The sequence below is a fragment of the Callospermophilus lateralis genome, chromosome 5, assembly GCF_048772815.1.
Source record: "Callospermophilus lateralis isolate mCalLat2 chromosome 5, mCalLat2.hap1, whole genome shotgun sequence".
NCBI classification, from domain to species: Eukaryota; Metazoa; Chordata; class Mammalia; order Rodentia; family Sciuridae; genus Callospermophilus; species Callospermophilus lateralis.
In genome coordinates this window covers 73,839,011-73,860,596 of record NC_135309.1, presented here as the reverse complement: position 1 = coordinate 73,860,596, position 21,586 = coordinate 73,839,011, and the positions used below count along the sequence as shown (strand labels likewise).

Below are 21,586 nucleotides of genomic sequence, written 5' to 3'. Positions count from 1 at the left end.
CCTACAGTCTCTTGTTGAAATCAATTTGGGGTTCTGAGCTTTTTCAGTAGATGTCTGCAAGTGTTGGGTGCACAGAAAGCACTTCTTTTATTTCATTATGTAAGAACTGAGGAAATAGTAAAACATGTTGGCAGATGCCAAGGGCAGTGGCTGATTTCTAGGGACTAGCGTCACAATCGTGCTCAGTAGAGGATGCTTTTGAAGTGGAAGAAGGGGATCAGAAAGGGAGCAGCTCTAGGGCTGAGGTTGTAACTCAGAAGTACTGGGCTTGCCTAGCATGTGTGAGGCACGGGGTTCGATTCTCAGCACCACATATGAGTAAATAAATAAAATAAATGTCCATCAACAACTAGAACTATATATAAGAAAAAAAGAAAGAAAGAAAAGTCATCATAATGACTCCAAGTGGAGAAAGGAAATTTGGTGTTCAAAAGAAATCTTGGTATGGCGGCAGGCTGTCCAGATCAAGGACATGACATCTGTGGCTGATTTTATCACGCAAGCAGAGCAAGCCTGGCAGAGAAAGCCAGTGTTCTTCAGCAGCCCAGCTAAGGATCCTACTGCAGGGCACTAGGGATGTGGCTGCAGGGTTAGCCTATAGGAATGAAGGGCCTGTGTATTGGAAAACCTGGAGAGATCCCGAAGACCAGACCAAGGTGACCTGTGTAGGTGGGAGATCTATTAACCGAGTGACAGCCCTGCTGCAGCAAGTCAGTAAGAGGATCTTTGTAGAAGGTGCAAAAGCGCGAGCTACAGCGGCAGCAACCAAAATGTGCCAGGCACAGGAGTGAAATCAGTATCCCTAGCGCACTCGATGCGGGCAGGCAGCCAGCCTGGCCCCACTAAGACGTAGGTACCCTCTTTAGCAGCTCCCAACCCAGCTTCCCTTCTACCCATAAGACATGGATTGGGAGTCCAACAAATGTAGCCACGATTAGGATCTCAGTTCTTTCTCCCGCGGGGCCTCACCTCCACCACCACCCTCGCGTTTTTTGTTTTTTTTTAAATCGGCCTTTCCTGGGCGGGACTTCAAGCCCCGCCCCAACGTCCCGCCCTGCAGCCGCTCCGGGGCGGGGCTCCCTTCAGCCCTCGGCTGCCCTTTCCCCTGCGGCCTCTCTCCGGAGTAGCACCCGCTGCGGAGCTCCGGACACGTGCGGGTGAGTGAGGGCCGGGTGAGCAGCAGTCTGGGGGGTTTACTCGTCTGGGGCGAGATGGAGTGTGGGGAGGCTTCTGCCAGAGCTCGGGACGGAATTGGGGTTTGTTCCCTGGAGATCCCAGGCTTGGAGGGCTTTTTTGAAAAGACGCTGGGAAATCATAGCCTCAGAACCGTCCGCTATGTTCTGCCATCCCTCTTCTCACTGGAGAGTCGCCAGGAGCCTGACCCTGGAAGCCTCGCTCTCCCAGCGCCGCCATGGGCAGAGCTTGGGAAGATCGTGAGGAGCACGTGTCGGGTGGAACTGGGGCAGCCTCTAAAACCAGAGGCCCCGAAAGAGGCAGTCTAGTTGAGATTCGTGGTTTTTATTTGGTTTGGTATTGGGGATTGAAGCCGGGGCGCTTTACCAATGAGCTACATCCCCAGACCTTTTAAATTTTTTAAAAATTTTGAGACAGAGTTGCTTGGGCCTTGCTAAGTTGCTGAGGCTGGCCTCGAATTTGTAGTCCTTCTGTGTAAGCCCCCCCTTCCCCCATGACTGGCTTCCGCCACTGCGCCTACCTAGGTTCCTTTTCAGACCCCAACATTGAGTTTTCCATGCATTCCTGTTTCTCCCGAGGAGGTTAGATGTGAAATTGAGAATGGCTGGAAAAGAGGTATGGACTTACATAAACTCACTTTATAAAAACAAATTATAATGGCGAGCGTGTAGAAATATTTGTTAACGTCTTTGCAAACATCTATTTTATATGGTACTAGGCAATTGGGATTGAACCCAGGGATCCTTAACCACAGAGCCACATCCCCAGCTTTCCAATTTATTTTTATTTATTGAGAAATATTCTCACTAAATTGCTGAGTCTGCCTTGAACTTGGGATACTTCTGGCTCAGCCTCCCCACCAGTCTTTGGGATTACAGGCCTGGGCAGCACCATTGTTCCTAGCCAGCCTTTCTAGTTTTCACTGCTCATTCTTCCTGGACAACCTTCCCTTACTCATAATGTTAGGGTACAAACATTTGTGAATGGTAGGAACATGAGGTTAGGGAATAACTATAAAATGAGTCAACTGGCCAGGCATGGTGGTGCACAACTCTAATCCCAGCTCCTCAGGAGGATCTGGAGTTCAAAGACAGCCTCAGTAATGGCGAGGTGCTAAGCAACTCAGTGAGGTCCTGTCTCTAAATAGAATACAAAATAGGGCTGGGAATGTGAGTCAGTGGTTGAAAGTCTGATGTCATATTGCTGACCTTTTAAAAGTCAAGAGGTGGGCTGGGGATGTGCCTCGAGCGGTAGCGCACTTGCCTGGCATACGGGTTCGATCCTCAGCACCACATAAAAAGATGTTGTGTCCGCTGAAATCTAAAAAATAAATATTAACCCTTCCCCCCCTCTTTAAAAAAAATAAACAATGGGCTGGGGATGTGGCTCAAGCGGTAGCGCGCTCGCCTGGCATGCGTGGGGCCCAGGTTCGATCCTCAGCACCACATACAGACAAAGATGTTGTGTTCGCCAAATACTAAGAAATAAATATTAAAATTCTCTCTAAAAAATAAAAAGTCAAGAGGTGAACCTGGGCAGGATTCTCTGAGATCCCCAATAAAACTGGAGTGTAGGAGAGGCATACTGTCCCTCTCTGAGTGAATCCACTCTCCCTAGAGGGTGTCCTCTTTCCCTGTCCTTTCAATAAACTCACTTTTGATATATTGCTGAGCAATATATCTGAAATCTCTCTGACTTGAATTGGGGGTTTGAAGTGGGGTGGTCTTCGCACTACCTCAGTTTCTCAGAGGCCCCAGATCTCTAACAATCCTAGATCTCTCTCTTTTTTTTTTTTAAAGAGTGAGAGAAAATTTTTTTAGGTAGCAGACACAACATCTTTGTATGTGGTGCTGAGGATCGAACCCGGGCCGCACGCATGCCAGGTGAGCTCACTACCGCTTGAGCCACATCCCCAGCCCAATCCTAGATCTCTTCCTGAAAGGTAAGTTCTACATATCCTGTGGGTTTAACCTATATTCCATTTAAATCTATGTGCAGAGCACTGTTAATAATATCCCCATTCTCCAAATGAGGAGACTGAGGTTCAAAGTTACTTGCCCAGTGTGGTTTGGCATTAGGTGGAAGAGCCATGCTCTCTGACAATTGTTGACTGGGCCATTGTTTTGGTTGCTGTTGAACTGCTGTGGTATATTAGTAAATATGATTTGAGCCAGGCATAGTGGCACACACCTGTAATCCCAACAGCACTGGAAGCTGAAGAAGGAAGATTCCAAGTTTGAAGTCAGCTTCAGCAACTTAGATCCTGTGTAAAAATAAAAGGGCTGGGGGTGTAACTCAGTGGTAGAGCATTCCAGTTGCACACACAAAATAATAATTTTAAATAATGTGAAAACAAAGCTAACCAGGGATAGGCTGTTTTATTGTCCACTATTGTTTCTTTTGCTCTGGCCTCTTTAAGTTACAGGGCCTCTAATCTTTACACGTGTTCACTAACTGTTGGCTGACTATAACTTGGTTTGTTTTGATTGCAGAGTGGCCAGCTATGGACTTAAGGCAGATATGACCCCAGGTAATAATAATACCATTGTCCTCCTTTGGCCCCAGCTGTAGGCAGCTGCCTAGGTTGCCTTGTACCTAGGCAAGTGTTACACTGCTGGGAGAACAGCAGCCAATAGCTGGTTGGCATTCTGGTCTCGGTTCATGCTGACCCTGTACTGTTGACTACACCAGGATGTCAGCATAATTGTTTATACATCAAGGTTAAATCTGTAAGCATGATTTTTGCAGGGAGAAACCTGAAATCCAGACCTTCCTATGTAGGTACTGGTCTAACAGGTTTGGCTTGTATTAAGTTGCTTGACTCATACCTTGGAAATAAAATACAAGTAATTAAGCCAGGGAGGGATATGTAAATAGAGGGGGGAAGTCACATTTAATTTTTTAGTGCCTGTTAAGTATTCAAAAGTACTTGTGACCCCAGGTGAGTATAACACAATAGTCCTTTGGACCCAGCTGTAGGCTGTAACCTTGTACCTAAGCAAATGATGCAGGACAGAAGTCAATGGAAATTTTACTGATTTCACTGAAATCAAAGCAAAAACCCATGCATGAAAATATTGCCAGGCATGATGACACACCAGTAATTCAGCCACTTAGGTTCAGGCAGAAAGATAGTGAGTTCAGGCCAGTCTGAGCAAACTAGTGAGATCCCATCTCAAAAAGAAAAAAAAATTGAGGGGCTCTGGGAACTAGTAATAATTTATAGAGTTATAGAGTTGTTGTCCCTTTATAGAGTAGTTAAGTATTGAATCCCTTCAAAGTGTTTTCTCAGAAGAGATGCCTCTCCTAGGCAAACATCACATAGGGTGATTCTGGGATTGTCCAATAGAGCTGATTTAGTTACTGCTTCTGTGAAAAGTAACATCCTAATTTCCACATGAGGAACTGGTGAGGATGTTTGGGAGAGGGAAGCTAAGTTATCAAAGCTTGTTTTGTGACTAGAGACATGGGGGATGGTTAGCTTTATGGCTCTCATAGGCAGGAAAAGCAAATAATGGGAGATAAAAATAATTCTTAAGGTATAGACAACATGATAAATCATAAGTGGCAAGCAATATTGTTGGTTTTTTCAAAGTAAGAGGATGCCAGTGGCTTAGCTTGGAGTGGAGGGTCATTGATAACCAGTTTGCACAGCAGCTTGATGATATGACCACCTCAATGCACAAAATCACCAGCAAGCTGTCAGTATATCCTTAGCACCAACAGAACATCAGGAATAAACTCCTGTACCCTCACCCTGCACTTCCCATCTTAGTGCAGGCTTGAGTGTACATCTAGATTTGATTGGCCCAAAGTTAGCCCACGCATGCTCTTTTTCAAATATATACACCTAAACTTTATATATATATATATATATAATTTATTTATTTATTTATATGTAGTGCTGAGGGTTTAACCCAGGGCCTCACACATGCTGGGCGAGCGCTGTACCGCTGAGCCACAACCCCAGCCCATACGCCTAAATTTGATTGGTTTGGGAAACAACCAAAAAGGGAGAAACCTTATAAGGAAATTCAGGCAACTTTCAGGAAGATTATGACCCCATAGTACTCGGCCTGTGAGGAACCAGGGGAGGGAAACTGCATTTTAGGGAATAAAATGCTTGATGTAATTGTTCTAGGGGTGCATGGTCACCAGACACTGGATCTTGCAAGACTGCCATTAGAGCCTCACTTTTGTACCTCCTGTCTCTGAATCCATTCTTTGGCATTGGGCGGCAGGTGAGTGAATTTCTCATATTAGCAATTTTGAAATGTATAAGGCATTGTTATTATAGTCACTATTATATATAATAGATCATTAAATCTTACTTGCCTGCCTTTTTAGGATGACTTGAAATTGTGATATTCTTCAGCCTCCAGAAGAGAGGAAATAGTGAAGGGTGGACAGTGTACATGTGGAGTTTTCAGATACATATCCCTGTTCATTCTAGAGTTGTTTACCTCCTCTGTGCCAGGCATGGTGGCACAGTCTCCAAAGGCTGAGGCAAGAGGATTGCGAGTTTGAGGCTAGCCTTAGTGATTTAGCAAGTCCCTAAGCAACTTACTGTCTCAAATTAAAAATAAAAAGGGCTGCGGATATAACTCAGTGGTCAATAGCCCCTGGGTTCAATCTCCAGTACAGAAAGAAAGAGAAATAATTGGGATGAAATTCACTGTTTGCCCCCAATAAATTCAGTCTCCAAGCAATTAAAGTAGGATTTTGGTGGTTTGGGTGAAAATATATAGGACCTTGCAGATTCGCTGTGTCATTCCATCTGGGGTATTTACAGGGAGATTGTAAATTTTTTGAGGGAATTTTCAGCCCCTAGCACATGGCAGGAACTTCTTGAATGTTGGATAAAATACCCCAAAGCAGGCTGGGGTTATGGCTCAGAGGTAGAGCCTTTGCCTGGCATGTGCGAGGCTCTGGGTTCAATCCTAGCACCACATAGAAATAAATAAAGGCATTGTCTCCAGCTACAACTGAAAAGATGAATATTTTTTAAAAAAAAAAAAAGCATGGAAAATGCTTCCTTTCCTGCTTCTAGCTACTGCTGATATTGTAACTCTGTCTTCTATGAGGGTGGAGGCTGTAAGGATGAGAAATTTGTTTCAGAAACAATCCAGCGGTTGTCAGCTATCCAGGCTAGTGTGGTGCCTGTGATTGTGTTACACTGTTGGAAGAGCAAGCACTGTCTTTATTGAGGTTTGGCTCCAAGCACTGTTTTGGTGTTGTAGCTAAGTACCTTCAGGCAGTGTTCTGCACCTCTGAGAGTGGAATGACTCCTCCTGTGGAGTTGGTCCTAGTCTGGGTGCAAACAACTTTTTTTAGTTAGAAAAGTACCCTGGGGCTGGGAGTGTTAGCTCAGTGCTAGAGCACTTGCCTAACATGTGCAGGGCCTCAGCATCCAAGGGATAGTCTTAAAGGAAAACATGTCATCCTTTACCTTTGAATCCTAGATACTTTAACCTGAATCAGAATGAGAAACCTGTCTTCATCAAGACCTCAGACATCTGACAGCTTTGTGCACACCAAGACAAGTAATGTATATAGTCCTTTTTGTTATATATTTCAGCTCAGATGGGTGGAACAGCTTAAAATTATGGAGGGAATTGGGGTTGTGGCTCAGTGGTAGAGTACTTGCCTAGTATGTGTGAGGCACTGGGTAGAGACAAATGCTTAAAATCCAACTGTCATTTTTTTAGAGCTGTGCTGTACAATACATATGGCTAGTTAAGTTGTAAAAATGAAATAAACCAGTTTTTCAATCTCAGTATGTTTGACTAGTGACTACCATATAGGACAGCTAGCACATTTCACCAACACAAAAAGTTTATTGTATACTCTTAGAGCAGAGATCTGCAAACATCCTGAAATGGCCCAGATCATAAATATTTTAGGCTTGTGCAGCCATGTGGTCTTTGTAACTTCTTTGCAATTGTAGTGTGAAAGCAACCTTAGTATGTCAACAAAAAAACATGGCTGTGTTTCAGCAAATCTTATTTATGAGCACTGGACTTGGAATTTCATAAAAATCGAGTGTCACATTTTTCCATTCTTATTTTTGGGGGCCATTCAAAAACAGGTTACACCGGGTGTGGTGGCTTGGGGGACCTTGGCAGAATCACAAGTTGAAAGGCAGACTCAGCAACTTAGCAAGATTCTGTCTTAAAAAAAAAAATAACAGGGCTGGGGATGTGGCTCAAAGGCCCCTGGGTTCACTCCCTGGAACACCCCCACCCACCCTTAAAAAAATTAGGTTGTAGCCTAGACATGCACAGTTTCAGCTACTCAGGATACTGAGGCAAGAGGATTACAAATTCAAGATCAGTCTGGGCAACTTGGTGAGACTGCCTCAAAAAAATAAAAAGGGCTGAGGATATAGCTCAAGTGATAAAGTACCCTGGGTTTAATTCCTAGTACTACAGACAACAAAACCCTGTAGGCCGGGCTGGGGATGTGGCTCAAGCGGTAGCGCACTCGCCTGGCATGCGTGCGGCCCAGGTTCGATCCTGAGCACCACATACAAACAAAGATGTTGTGTCCACTAAAAATAAATAAATAAATAAATATTAAAATTAAAAAAAAAAACCCTGTAGACCGCAAGCTAGAATTGGCCTGTGGGATATGGTTTGGTGACCCTATTCTGTAGATTATTTGGGCCTTGAGTCAAATAGCTCATTAGTGACGGGTTCAGCTCTTAGAGGACAAAGGTAATTGAAGTAAATTATTTCTTGTTTCTTTTGATGGGAATTGTTTGCTGGGCATACTTTTATTCATAGTGGTTCTCTGTTTTTAATGCACATCTTGGGGGGATTTTAAGGAAGAAAATAGCAGTCTTCAGTTGCCAGCAGAGCCTTTGATCATGAACTTTGTCATAGGTAGTGAAATAGAAAAAGAAAAATTTTATGTCATTGGTAGCTCCATGGGATTTGGGTGGTTTTTGTTGTTGATGGGGGTGGGGATCCTGGGGATTGAACCTAGGGCTGTGCTTTGCCCCTGAGCTATTAGTCCTCTGGTAGGCCTTTAAATCTGGGGTCTCAATTCTTGACCACAGATAGGGCTACTCATGTACAGAGAAGAGGTTCCTAAGTCACCACTTAAAAAGGGATAATTTGGTGTTTGTGGACCTGTAATAATATTCCAAGAGGTTTTAATGACATAATCATGCACAGATTTCTTAATTGATAACAGTTGTTTCTCTCTTTTTTTTCCAGCAAATTTATGTCCTGTTGTCTTAAGAAGATGAAGTAAAACATTTGAATAGTTTTGGCGGGGGGCTGTTTTTGTTTTTTTAAATCCCTTTCTTTTCTCTTTTTATTTTCCCATGCTTCAATGGGCAGTGGAATTAGATTGCCAGGTTTATTGGTCTGTGAATATCCAAGCTGCTAACTGTTATAGGTAGCAATAAACACCAAGTACTGGCCAGGTTTTAGGTCCCAAACCTGTACCATATTAAGAGGTAAGTAGGGAACTATAATAAGTGTTATCTCAGACACCTATCATTATTTTATGTTCTTCTTCCTAAGTTCAAAGAAACTAATGAAAGTGGTTTTCTGGGGTTTTTTTACATTGAAATTTTGGATCTTGTCTCAAATTTCAATGGGGAAAACAAAGCCCAGAGGGGTAACTCTGTAAACCTCAAAGGGATGCAAAAAGGTGGCTGAGTACCTAGGAATTCACACAAAGGAAAACAACCAGCTAAGAGCAATTAATTAAGAACTTGAAAAGAGTGAGAATGACTCCTATGAATCTTATTGCTTAATTAGGGCTTTATGAGCAGCTCTAGTTAATGGACTTGTCAATATACACAATTTCACTGAATTAACAAATTAATTGTAATACTTAAAATTTCAGCTCAGCAACATGTTTCTACTAACTATTATTTAGGAGTATATATAAGCCAACTTGCTGGGTTATGTATTTGTCAATTCTGTAGCCTAAGGCCTGATTCAAAGGAACCCCTATTTATTTGGCCTTCCTTGTCCTTAAGTAAAGCTCCTTTGAGGCGTGAGAGTGTTCCCTGCTGCATGTTAAGGGTAACTTTACTACTCCTCAGGAAAGGGGTGACATCATAGACATGGAATGGAATTTATTTTAGAATACTTCCAGTGAAGCACATATCCATTTTCCCCTAAAAACATCTTACATTAGTGTGTTATGATTGTTGCAATGAATAGGCTAATATTGATTCATTAGTATTTAAGTCAATATTTTATTTAGGTTTTCTTAGTTTTTTTGTTTTGTGGTACTAGACATCAAATTCAGGACCCTGAGCAAGCTAAGCATGTATTCTTCCACTGAGTTATACCTACAGCTAAAGTCCTTTTGTTTTAGGATCCTAATATGTATGCCATATTACAGGGCCGGGGGTATAGCTCAATGGTAGCATGCTTGCCTAAAACATGTGAGGCACTGGATTCAATCCTTAGCACTACTTTTAAAAAAAGGTATTGTGTCCATCTACTACTAAAAAAATATTTTATTAAAGAATATCACATTACATTTAGGTTGTCATACTTCTCTTGGAAGTACAGTGTTTTCTAACATTCTTATGGGAAAATAATCTGTAAAATTAGTTACAACATTACAAACAGAATGAAATACATATCAATTGAGCAGATAAGGAAGTCCAAAATTAGACATTAAGATACTGTGAAGTTTTTAATTGTTCATGAACCTTTATTTTATTCATTTCTTTATATGCAGGGCTGAGAATTGAACCCAGTGCCTCACATATGTGAGGCAAGCACTCTACTATTGAGCCACGATCCCAGCCTTACTGCGGAGTTTAAAAAAAAAGAAATGCTGGGGTTGTGGCTGAGTGGTAGAGCGCTTGCCTGGCATTTGTGAGGAATAAGTTTAAAAACATGTCAATATGGTGACCAAGCCTTTAATTCATGAGACTTTGGGGTACATTATTATAAGTCCAAATTTTGGCACCAATCCCAATGTGATTAAAATATGATGTGAAAATTATGAAATTCTGGGGCCAGGGATGTAGCCTAGTGGACTGTATTCTTGGTGTGAACAAGGCCAGAGTTTAGCAGAGACCTTTTAAATACAGAAATTTTTGCCACCCTCTCTTAGAATAGCTCCTGTTATGATGTGACAGTTAACTTGCTAAAATAGGAGAAACACAAAGTAGCTTATGGCTATTAAAGAGCATGGCTCTAGAAAATACTTCATAAACACAAAGTATAAAGGAGGAAGGGACCCCTGTCCAAATGTCTCTATCAGGACATGCCTACATTGACCTGAAAACACTTATTTCTTAAAAATGCACAACACTAACACAATAGCCATAGGGGTCATTAACAGCCAGGAAACATGAGCCTACCAAACGAAGTATCCCCTGCTCCAGAGTAATGGAGATTTCTACAAGTTGTAAGCTTGAGATGATCCAAATTCTGGACCTGAAGAACACAGTGTCTATTTCTACCAACCTGTACTCCCCAGCACTTGGGACACTAAGGCAAGAGGATTGTGTGTGGCTAGCCTACAAAGGACTTGTCTTGAAAATGACAGGATGAAACTGGTAGAGTATGTTTAAATTCCTACCTAGGGGGAGTAAAAGCCTGAGACTTATCAGATACCAAACAAATGAATATATGCATTATGGGTGCTTTGGAAAAAGCAAAATGAAAGTCACAGGTTTTCATTATAGAATATAAAGTTCCCTAATTTGGAGAGGGAGATGAACTCCAAATAGATTAAATATTAAGAAATCATTACTGAGACAAATTATAATCAAGCACTTAGAAGGCAAAGCATTGCTGGGTGTTGTGTACACTTGTAATCACAGCAGCTCTGGAGACTGAAGCAAAAGGATTGCGGTTCTTGCCCAGCCTTAGCATTTTGACAAGACCCTCTCAAAAAGGTATGGAGGTGCTGGTCACATGGTATGCACCTATAACTCCAGTGGCTTGGGAAACTGAGGCAGAGGATTAGGAGTTCAAAGCCAGGTTCAGCAACTTTGGGAGACCCTGTCTGAATTTTTTTTTTTAATGTAAAAGGTCTGGGCATGTGGCCTAGTGCTTGAGTGCCTCTGGGTTCAATCCCTGGTACCAAAGGAAAAAAAGGCAGTCCAAGGGCATTCAAATCTATTGCAATAGAAGATTCTGAGGTTGGTATTCTGCCGAAGACAATATTGCATAAGCTCTGGTTTTGTCTCTGTGACCATTGCAAGTAGTTCTCCCCTCCCGACCCCTGTGCTGGGGGTCAAACCTTGTACATGTTAAGCATACATTATGGATTGGGGTTGTAGCTCAGTGGTAGAGCACGAGCCTCATACATAAAGTACATTTACAGTAGTATATATGTAGCTCATATATAAAGTACATGCTTATTAGCATGCACCAGGCCCTTCTCTGAGTCCAGCACCAAAAATAACATGTATGTACAAACATGTATTTCTCATGACTTCCTTTGTGTGTTTTAATGGATTTTGTCCTTCATATATGTATATTTTCTTCTCAGCTCAAATACAGATGTTGGCATTAAAAGTTTCATCATTTTGGGCTGGGGATATGGCTCAAGCAGTAGTGCGCTCGCCTGGCATGCCTGCAGCCCAGATTCAATCCTCAGCACCACATACAGATATGTTGTGTCCGCCAAAAACTAAAAAATAAATATTAAAAAAATTCTTTAAAAGTTTCATCATTTAGCTGTACCAAAGTTGTCATTTATACTGTTCATTCTCAACAGCAATTATTGTTTTTAAGGTCTCATTCTTCCTGGTACATACTACTTCCAGTCCCAAATAACCCAAATGTGAATAGAACTTGATCTAATAGTAACTCTGCTCGCTGCCAGGCTCCTTCAGTATACTTCATCAGACCAAGGTCCTCTAGGGCTTGCAATTTTATCTTTTTCATTATTGTATTCCCAACCTTGTAGAATGTTCTTCATGAAATAAGCATTTGGTGAATGAATTCCTGTTATCTTTGTTTTTCTGGGGTGTGGGACACCAACCTCGCAAGTGACTTGAGTTAACTCCCCCACTGGACGATGTGGTTACAGGCATCAGGCACCCATGCTGATAGACTCCTCCACCATATCTTTGTGCCTGGGCGTGGCTTCCTACAACCCCATGGGTGGAGCTATGCTCACTTGTTCCTTTGTAATATAACCCCTTTCCCTGTTTGGGGTAGAATTTTCCAAGGAAGTTCCTTGTGTGTGTCCCCTTCTTTATTTTATTTGTGCCCCTGCGTGTGGCCTACCTAGATGTCGGTCAACCTGCTGACAGTGGACATTAGGAAGATAGACTCAGCTCCCTAAAACCTGACCCCTTGCCTCATTTGAATAGCTTCTCCTCAATAAAAGGGGTCAGCGCATGTGTGCTCTCTGTCTCTCTTCCTGCGGACCCTTAAGGTCAGAGGAGCCATCACAGCGAAAACAAAGGAAAAGGTATTTGTATCTCGGGTGGTTATTTTGCGCAGCCCAGTTAGCCCAGTTCACCTGGAGTGACCCCTGCACCTTTTAGTCCCGAACAGAAATCCGGCACAGGGGTTTGTTGTTGTTGTTGTTTTGCTGATGAGCCTCTAAGCATTGGTAATTCCTTTGAATGTCCCACATCATTATGCAGTTCCTCAATAAATACTCAATTTAAAAAGTTTGACTTTTCTTCACACAATCACCAGATGGCATTGGAAGGTTATGCAAACATATGGGTAAATGTATATATGAACAGAGATTTGATAGGCAATCATGTTTCTGTCAGAGAACCAGGGCCTCTTGTTGAGGACCAGGGCTGGGGATGTGGCTCAAGCGGTAACGCGCTTGCCTGGCGTGCGCGGGGCGCTGGGTTCGATCCTTAGCATCACATAAAAATAAAATAAAGATGTTGGGTCCACCGAAAACTGAAAAATAAATATTAAAAAAAATTCTCTCTCTCTTCTCTAAAAAAAAAAAAAGGAAAAAAAAGAATTGAGGACCACATATCGGGAAGGCTTTAGCATGACATTTGGAATCAGGCTGAGGAAGTAGAAAGCATAGGTTTAAAGTGGAAGCAAGACCCCAAGATTGACTGAAGAATTAGGATCCTTGTCTTAAAAAAAAAAAACCTAGCTATATGATAGCCCCCAGCCCTTGATGAACCCTACTGAATGCTTCTCTATAGAAAATCTGCATACATATAAATGAGATTGCAGGTCCACTTTCCACAATGACTTTTTAAAATTTTTTCATTGCAACTCCAGCCCTCAACATATGAATTTGTCACAAAAATTGAAGTCACCTGGATATAGTGTCCATGTTTCTCATTCAGTAGTTTTTCCCTTCTTTCAAAACATTCTACCCTCATTGCTTTCCCCACTTTACTGGAAGCAACCCTCAATGTTACTAATGATGTCCATGTTGCTAAATCTTGTTTTAAGCTTTCATCTTGACCTCTTACTAGCATTTGACCCTGTTGATCACTGTCCTTGAAGGATTTTCATTTTCAAAGCAATACAATTTCTATGCTTTCCTCACTTTCCCCATATTTTTCATACATTTACACATAAACTTAAACCCTCCTGATTCCAAAATATACACTCTATTCAATAGATCTCCTATGCTGTACTTGGTTACAATTTCTCAAGACTTGGTCCTCAGGCCACTCATCACTGTATTCTGTAGCATATCCTTCAATTCCTGTTCATTTATATTGTCACAAATTTGTTGCTAACCCATAACTTTTTTACTTTTTATTTATTTATTTTTTTGTAGTTGTAGATGGACAACAAGCCTTTATTTATTTATTTATTTATTTTAACCTTCATTGTATTTATTTATTTTTATGTGGTGCTGAGGACTGAAACCAGGGCCTCCTATGTGCTAGGCTCTACTACTGAGCCACAACCCCAGCCCCTTGTTTTTTATTTTATTTATTTATTTTTTATTTTTTTAGTTGTAGTTGGACACAGTACCTTTATTTTTGTTTTTATTTTTATGTGTTGCTGAGGAGCAAATCCAGAGCCTTGCATATGCTAGGCGAGTGCTTTACCACTAAGCCACAACCTCAGCTCATTATTTGGTTATTTTTATGTGGTACTGAGGATTGAACCCAGGGCCTCACGTGCTGGGCAAGCTCTCTGCCACTGAGCCCCAGCCCTAGCGGCCCACCACCCCTTTTTTACTTTTTGAGACAGTCTTGCTATATGCTTAGAGCCTACTAAATTGCTGGGGTTGACCTCAAATTTGGTGATCATCCTGCTTCAGGCTTGCTGGGATTACAGGCCAGTGCTACCACCCCTAACCTGACACTGCATTTGTCACCCCAGGGAAATGACATTTCCAACTTTTTCAGCCTTATTTGTGCAATTTCTCCTAGTCTATGAAAGTATGTCTTTTACCACACATTGTTCCTTCTGCCTGGGAATTGCTTTCTTTCCATCACTTGGTTAACAACCTACTCGTCAGATATTAGCCCAAAGTTTGGTTTCCTAGGAAAATTTGCCATTCTTTAATTACTCAACTAGCTGCTTATAAACACTCATTTTTATGGTCCTCAATGAGGACAAATATCAGTTTTGCCTAAGTTTACTGATTCCTTGAGGTCTAACATAATGCAGGAGACACTCTCCAAGTTCTTCTATCATTTAATTAGATTTAGGTGAACTAATATTGTGAGCCAGGTGCTTGCAGCATATTTTGTCAATAGAGCAAATGTCCCTGGTCCAACAGGTTAACCTCATTTTTATGGGTATACTATTTTATCAAATGCCTGATTTAGTTTCCAGGAGTCTACTAGCTTTTTCACTGTTACTTAATTTATATATCCTTGTTATGTCTGTTTTCTCATCTATTAAATGGGATAACCCTAGCCTCCTCTCAGGGTAATTGTAAGGTTATTAATTACTTTTTTTTTTTTTTTTTTTTTGAGGGGGGCAGGTGCCCTGGATTAAACTCGGGCACTTAACCACTAAGCCACATGCCCAATCCTTCTTTTGTATTTTATTTAGAGACAGGGTCTCACTTAGTTGCTTGGGGCTCCCCAAGTTGCTGAGGCTGCCTTTGAATTCACAATCCTCCTACCTCAGCCTCTCCAGCCGTTGGGGTTACAGGCATGAGCCACTAAAAGGTTTTAAAAGGTTTCTTAAGTGTCGTTGCCCACTCCATAGTAAGCATTCCATAATTATTATCAGTTGTGCTGGAAAATTCACTGCTGTGAGAGTTCTGTGAGGAGGGTTAGGGAGAAGGGCAACCAGATCAGGTATCCTTAGATTCTGAGAACCAGATCTCAAATCTTAGGGATTTGGAATCAGGATCTCAGCCCCAACGCTGTTTGGCATTCAATCAAGTTCCCCAAATGGCGATGGCGGCCTTTGGGAGGAAGGGCTTGTCTCCCACCCAGTGACCCTTTGGCGTGGTATTTGTTGAGGTTAAAAACCAAATTTCCGTGAGCGGGGGCGCAGGCCTGTAATTCCAAAGGCTTGGGAGGCTGAGGAGGATCTCTGAGTTCAAAGCCAGCATTTGTAAAGGCAAGGCGCTAAGCAACTCGGGGAGACCCTGTCTCTAAATAAAGCACAAAATAGGGCTGGGGATGTGACTTTGTGAGTTCGGTCAACGGTACCCACCCCCTGCCCAAAAAAAAGCAAATTGTAGGTATCGGTTCCGGTTCTCCTCTGTGGTGCCATTTTCTAGCGTTTTCCTCCATTCCATTTCTCGCCAGGTAATTGGAAGACCGAAGTTTAAGATAGGGACTCCTGCGAATCGCTACTAACGGATACCCTACTTAAAGTTTTTAATATTTTTTTAGTTGTAGATAGACACCATACCTTTTTATTTTTATGTGGTGTTGAGGATCGAACACATTGCCTCGCATGTACTAAGCAAGGTCTCTGCCACTGAACTACAAACCCAGCCCTCTACTTAAATTCTACACTGTGCTATTTATGGATTGGATTTTAAAAATAATTTTTTTTTATAATGGGACTCGAACCGTAGTTTTTCCTCCATTTCCCGCCTCAGCTGAACAGGGACAGTTGGACTCGGGGATTAAGAAACAACGACCGCAGCTGAAGGCGCGAGCGGGATGCGCGCGCCGGAAAGGGGGAGGGGCTTAGCGCGCGCCGAATCGGGACCCGAGGCGGTGGGAACGAGCTCTCTCGCGAGAGTAGGTTAGTTCTTGGGCTGCAGCCGCTGCCGCCACCTCTTACCAGCGCCGTTGCTGCGGGGGATTGTGGGAGCCTCCGCGTCCCGCTCGCTGGGAGAGAGGTACCTCTCCTTTTCCCTCTCCCTTTCCCTAAGGTAGGCGTGAAGCGGGTAAGAGTCGGGGTGGGGTGGCCCGGGGCTCTTCGCGTCCGTCGGGAGGGGGCAGCGACGGCGACTAGGGCCGTGGGGAGCCGGCGGCGCGCCTTTCTTGCTCGCTCCCGCTCGCCGGCTCTGCCTCCCTCCGCGCTGCGTATGTGAGCCGCCTGATCGGCGGCCGCCATGTTAGGAGCGCAGTGGCGGCGCAACCAGTCTCCTCGGGCGTCGGAGGTGAGCGGTCCCAGAGGGAGACACGCGTTCAGCCAGGGTTTTGGGGTGCAGCGGGAGAGTCGGGGGTCCCGAGGTCTGCTGTTCGGCCGAGCTTTCCGCGTCCTCGTTTGTCTGTGGGCGGGGGCGGGACGACTAGCCCGTTACACGCGGGCCGCCGCGCTGATGATGAGGGAGGAGCGTTCAAGGCCTGAGGGACCGACTGTCCATTGGGGGCCAGCCGTTTGGGGAGTAGAGTTAAGATAGCAAAGTCCTTGGGTAGCGCCAGCCCCAAATGATGTGTTTGCCTTTTTTTTTCTCTGTAAATGTGTTCCAAAATGGAGGATTTCGTAGACTATGAAAGGCTTAGCTGTTTTAAGCGTTTCTTAATTTTCCCGGTGTCGCGCCGTTCCTCGCGCATCGCTGCTTAGCGTCCCCTAAAACTCCCTTGTTCCCCGTCCACACACGCGCGCGATTTTAGCCAGACATCTAGAACAATTCCTCCCCACCCCCACCCCATCGCGTAAAAATGGCCGAAAAATGAAACGTTAACGCTTGTTTTTCGTATTGCGTCGTGCATAAAGCCTTCTGCAGTACCCTGCGAGGCAGCCGATTTGCTCTTATTTAGTCAGTCACCTCACATCCCTTTGAATTAAAATACTGTTAGACCAGGTTCCTCTGGAGAGGATGGCGTGTTGTGGGACCTTCCGGTTTCCAGACAAAGGGTTTGGAGTACCGTGGTGTAGACGCCGCATTGTTGTTCTTTCCATTGCTAGCGCTGTGCCGTGTTCTGTGTTCTACATTTGTCGTAGATGAATATCCCTTAGGTGTTTACACTGCCCTGTGATTCTATCTTGTGGAACGGCCTCTTCTGTGGAATATTCCTATTGGATCAGTTACAGTTTTTCAGCCAGATATTTCCAGAACGGTTATGGAGATGGTTCTGAAATTTCTAGTCTTGTGTGCTGGAATAATGTGAGTCGTTGGTTTCGTAGGTAATATTCATGGAATTTTTGTTTTGTGTATTAAAGCTTTGGTAAGGGTTTTAAAGTAAGTAATTAAACATATCTTATGAGGGCAAAGATACTTTAGGCTGTTTCCATATTTATTCCAAAATAAAATTTCCCTTTAAAAGCTCATTATTTTACTAACGGCTCGTTAGTAGACTATCTACGCAGTCTATCGATATAATTTTGGTATTTGGACATCAAGAAGAGTGGTGGATGCATTTTTTGTTGTTGTTGTCGTTGTTCCCAAAAAGATCTGACATTGATTTTTGCTCTTAAATGGAATGTCTTTGCATGCTCGAAATTAAAGGCCATCGAAATACTACATGAAGATTTCTTCTGTTTGGTTATATAAGATTTGAAAAAGAGCCGGGCGCAATGGCGCACGTCTGTAATCTTGGCTACTCCGGAAGGCTGAGGCAGGAGGATCGCGAGTTCGAGGCAAGGCTGTGCAATTTAGGGAGACCCTGTATCAGAAGGAACATAAGAGACATAACCCAGTAGTGATAGAGCATTTGCCTAGCATGTGTTTCTACCCGAGTTCAATTCCCAGTGAATTGGGGGGAGGGGAGTTGGAAAAGATTCACCAGAAAAGTATTGTAGTTCACATCCCTAATTTGGTAGAAGAGAAGATTGAATTCTAGAGGTTTTATAGTTTATCTGTGCAAGTGCTGTCAGTGTGGACTACAAGCCTTTGGCCCTTAATTCAGGGGATTTAATAAATAGACTTAAAATAGAAAAGCTGTACACAGGAATTTATCCTAAGGAAACAGTGTGTCAAAGATTGGTGTCCATAAGTGTTAATGAAGTTATTAAACATGCTAAAAGTCTGCAAGATTTAGGCTGGAGGTGTAGCTTAGCAATGAGTGTTTGTCTAGCAGAAGGGAGGCCCTGGCTTCCATCCCAAGGAAGGAAAGGAAAGTTAAAAATAAGTTGCTACTTAAAATCTAAAAGATTCAGCTTTGAGGGATCTGCTAATTTTCTTGTGGAAATGGAATTCTATAGAGCCACTTAAAACAGTGTTTTAAGAGGAGAGAAATGAGAAAATGATGATGCTATATATAAAGTTTTAACTGGAAAGGAAATCATAAAACTGCTGGTTTCAAATTTGATTATTTAGATATATGTTTATATATTGTTTTGGTGATACTGGGGATGTAAACCTGGGGCCTCATGCAGGCTAGGCAAGCCCTCTACTATTGAGCTATAATCTCAACCTTTTTAAATTTTTTATTTATTTTTTAGTTGCAGTTGGACACAATATCTTTATTTTACTTATTTATATGTGGTGCTGAGGATTGAACCCAGGGCCTTGCATGTGCCAGGGGAGGGAGCACTCTACCTCTGAGCCACAACCCCAGCCTCCCCTTTTTAAGACAGGGTCTCCCTAAATTGAGCTCCAACTTGTGATCCTCTTGTTTTAGCCTCCCAAGTAGCTGGGATTACAGATTTGTGCCACTGTTCCTGTCTTATTGCAATCTCCCAAGAAATTACATTTACTTTATAATGAGAAAAAATAGGGATTTTTTTTTTATAAATACTAGTAGTGCTTAACAGATCAAAATCTGTTTTTTTATTTAGCATTTTGTGAATTTTTAAAAGTGAACTAGAAGGTCCTGGCTGTGCCTCAGTGACAGAGCTCTTGCCTAGCACACAGGAGGCACTGGGTTTGATCTCTGGCACCACATAAAAAAAAATAATGTATCCATTAAAAAAAAAAAGTGAACTACCTTGTTGAAGCCTAAAGATCAGAGCATAAAAACTAGTACTTGTTGTGTTAAGATCAAAAATTGAATAATGGGGGCTGAGGTTGTGGCTCAGCGGTAGAGTGCTTGCCCAGCTCGTCTGAGGCCCTGGGTTCGATCCTCAGCATGCACCACATAAAAACAACAAAATAAAGGTATTATGTACAACTAAAAAGTAAATATTTAAAAAATTGAATAATGGTTTCTTAGGTTTTCTTAGCTAAGAATATTTTTTTCTTTGTTCTTAATGCCATCTATAGTTAGAATTACGTAAAACTGTCTAGGTTCAAAAATGGGTGGCTGGCTTTAACATCCAGGGTAGACTGTACTAGGTTTGTTGGGTGGTGTGTAGTTTTATTTGTGTGTGTGTGTGTGTGTGTGTGTGTGTGTATTTTTTAATATACATACTTTTTAATTATTCCAAGACTAACACTGTAGGAAATAAAGTGCTACAGTTGATTATTCTTAGGTATGTAGTAGGCCTTCCTCATTGGAACATTAAAAGTAATACAGAGAGAACAAGCCTGTGGATTGATAAAATTTTAGATATATTGCCTTTAAGGAGTTTTTAAACATGATTCTAAAAATTTGGTATAACCTTGGGTTTTAATTTATTCTGTTCATTTCTATTGTAAACCTAGACTTTATATGATAAAGTGCTATACTGTCTTGGGCTGAGTGTAGTTTATTATTGGAGCAGGTCTATGACTGGAGTGCAGAGTGCCTGTGATGTAATATAGCTTTGGTAGTTTTTATTTGCATGCCAAGCCCTAATGTCCTCAGTATAGATAAGGCTCAAGACTGTTTATAACTTAAACAAAACAACACCTTTAAGAGGAGTATAAAAAGTTTTTGAAGCCATTCCAAAATTAAAAGATGGTTATAAAATACTTTTTTCTTTTGACAAGCTTTTTTAGATGGCCTATTTGGTATTCTCTACAGTTCTTCTAAACTGAGGCTATTGGTAGCATTTTCAAGCAGTAACAGGCTAACAGGAAAACAGTGTACTTATCGGGGGAGGTAGTTCTTTCTAGTTACTGTTGTTGGATAAGAGCAAAGAGGGAAAAAAAAATACCCGTGCCTAGGTGTCTTAGTGGACTGCAGTAATATGTAGCAGATATAGAAGAATGTAGTCATCTAGTTGATGCTAGGGTTTAAATAGGATCTTTGATTTGAAGTATCATTGTTGTTTTTATTATGTAGGGACTCATAACTTTTCAAATTAATCTGTGTTTTTTTCCTACTTATGAGTACATTAGTCACCCCACCCCCTCTTTGGTGCAGTAAGAAAGGAATCTATACCATATGTGAAAAATTAAAAGTCAAGTGTTGGATACCTAACTCAAGAAGTATCTTAGAGGGGCTGGGGTTGTGGCTCAGTGGTACAATGCTTGCCTAGAACAAGTTTTATTTTGTTTAGTTTTTAATTTTGGTGTGGTTGGGCATCAAACCCAGAGGCTCACACTTCTAGGCAAGCACTCTAACACTTTGCCATATCCCAGCCTTTGGTACCAGTTTTAGTACTTTACTGTGTCTGTATTTTGAAACAGTTTAGGGGGCTGGGTTTGTGGCTCCATGGAAGAGCACTTGCCTAGCTAGCTTGCATGAGGCATTGGGTTCAATCCCCAGCATCACATTAATAAATAAATAAATAAATAAATAAATAAATAAAGATATTGTGTCCATCTATAACTATCTTTAAAAACAAACACTTTAGGAATCCATCATCTGAAGAATTCATTATTATTTGTCCTTGTTATGTGTGCTTACTTAATGATAACTCTTGCAGTGGAAGTGTAGGTTTAACATGTGTGAAAAGCAAATGAGAGCCAGGTGCTGTAGCTCCATTCCTGTAATCCCAGCAGCTCTGGAGGCTGAGAAAGGAGGATTGCAAGTTCAAAGCCAGCCTCAGCAATTTAGCGAAGCTCTAAGCAACTCAGTGAGACACTGAGTATCTCACTGTATTCTAAATAAAATACAAAATAGGGCTGGGGATGTGGCTCTGGTCCAGTGTACCTGAGTTCAATCCCCGGGAAAAAAAGAAAAGAAACTGAGCATGGTGGAATGTTCCTGTAATCCCAGCTGTTTGGGACATTGAGGCAGGAGGATCTCAAATTCAAAGCTAGCCTCAGCAAGTTAAGGAGATCTTGTCTCAAAATAAAAATTAAAAGGGGCTGGGTATGGGCTAGGGATGTG

The 21,586-nt window shown here is 42.2% G+C and overlaps 1 protein-coding gene, 1 long non-coding RNA gene and 1 other non-coding gene across 11 annotated transcripts in view; all 3 read left to right on the top strand.

The window, feature by feature from the left end:
- The first annotated feature begins 1,075 nt into the window (after positions 1 to 1,075).
- LOC143399842 (uncharacterized) lies at positions 1,076 to 11,842 on the top strand. 4 transcript variants are annotated; one of them, XR_013091440.2, is made up of 6 exons: positions 1,076 to 1,157; positions 2,994 to 3,077; positions 3,687 to 3,724; positions 5,336 to 5,435; positions 6,657 to 6,737; positions 8,415 to 11,842. It is a non-coding gene; the product is annotated as an uncharacterized LOC143399842 (long non-coding RNA). The 4 variants fall into 4 exon arrangements; XR_013091438.2 differs by having other exon boundaries at positions 2,994 to 3,136; XR_013091441.2 differs by having other exon boundaries at positions 1,111 to 1,157; positions 3,015 to 3,136.
- LOC143400561 (small nucleolar RNA SNORA74) lies at positions 6,319 to 6,519 on the top strand. The gene has a single exon (XR_013091477.1). It is a non-coding gene; the product is annotated as a small nucleolar RNA SNORA74 (small nucleolar RNA).
- A 4,473-nt stretch (positions 11,843 to 16,315) lies between the features above and the next one.
- Positions 16,316 to 21,586, top strand: part of Matr3 (matrin 3) — a 31,666-nt gene continuing 26,395 nt past the window's right edge. For 3 of the 6 annotated variants that reach the window (XM_076856885.1, XM_076856883.1, XM_076856880.1), the window contains exon 1: positions 16,322 to 16,431. Coding sequence is in view for 1 of the 6 variants with exons in the window: in XM_076856884.1 (XP_076712999.1) it covers positions 16,615 to 16,662 (48 nt within the window). In the remaining 5 variants the exon portion in view is untranslated. Of the gene's footprint in view, positions 16,432 to 16,512; positions 16,663 to 21,586 lie in introns of those variants that run through there. The other 3 variants (XM_076856881.1, XM_076856882.1, XM_076856884.1) reach the window with 3 other exon arrangements.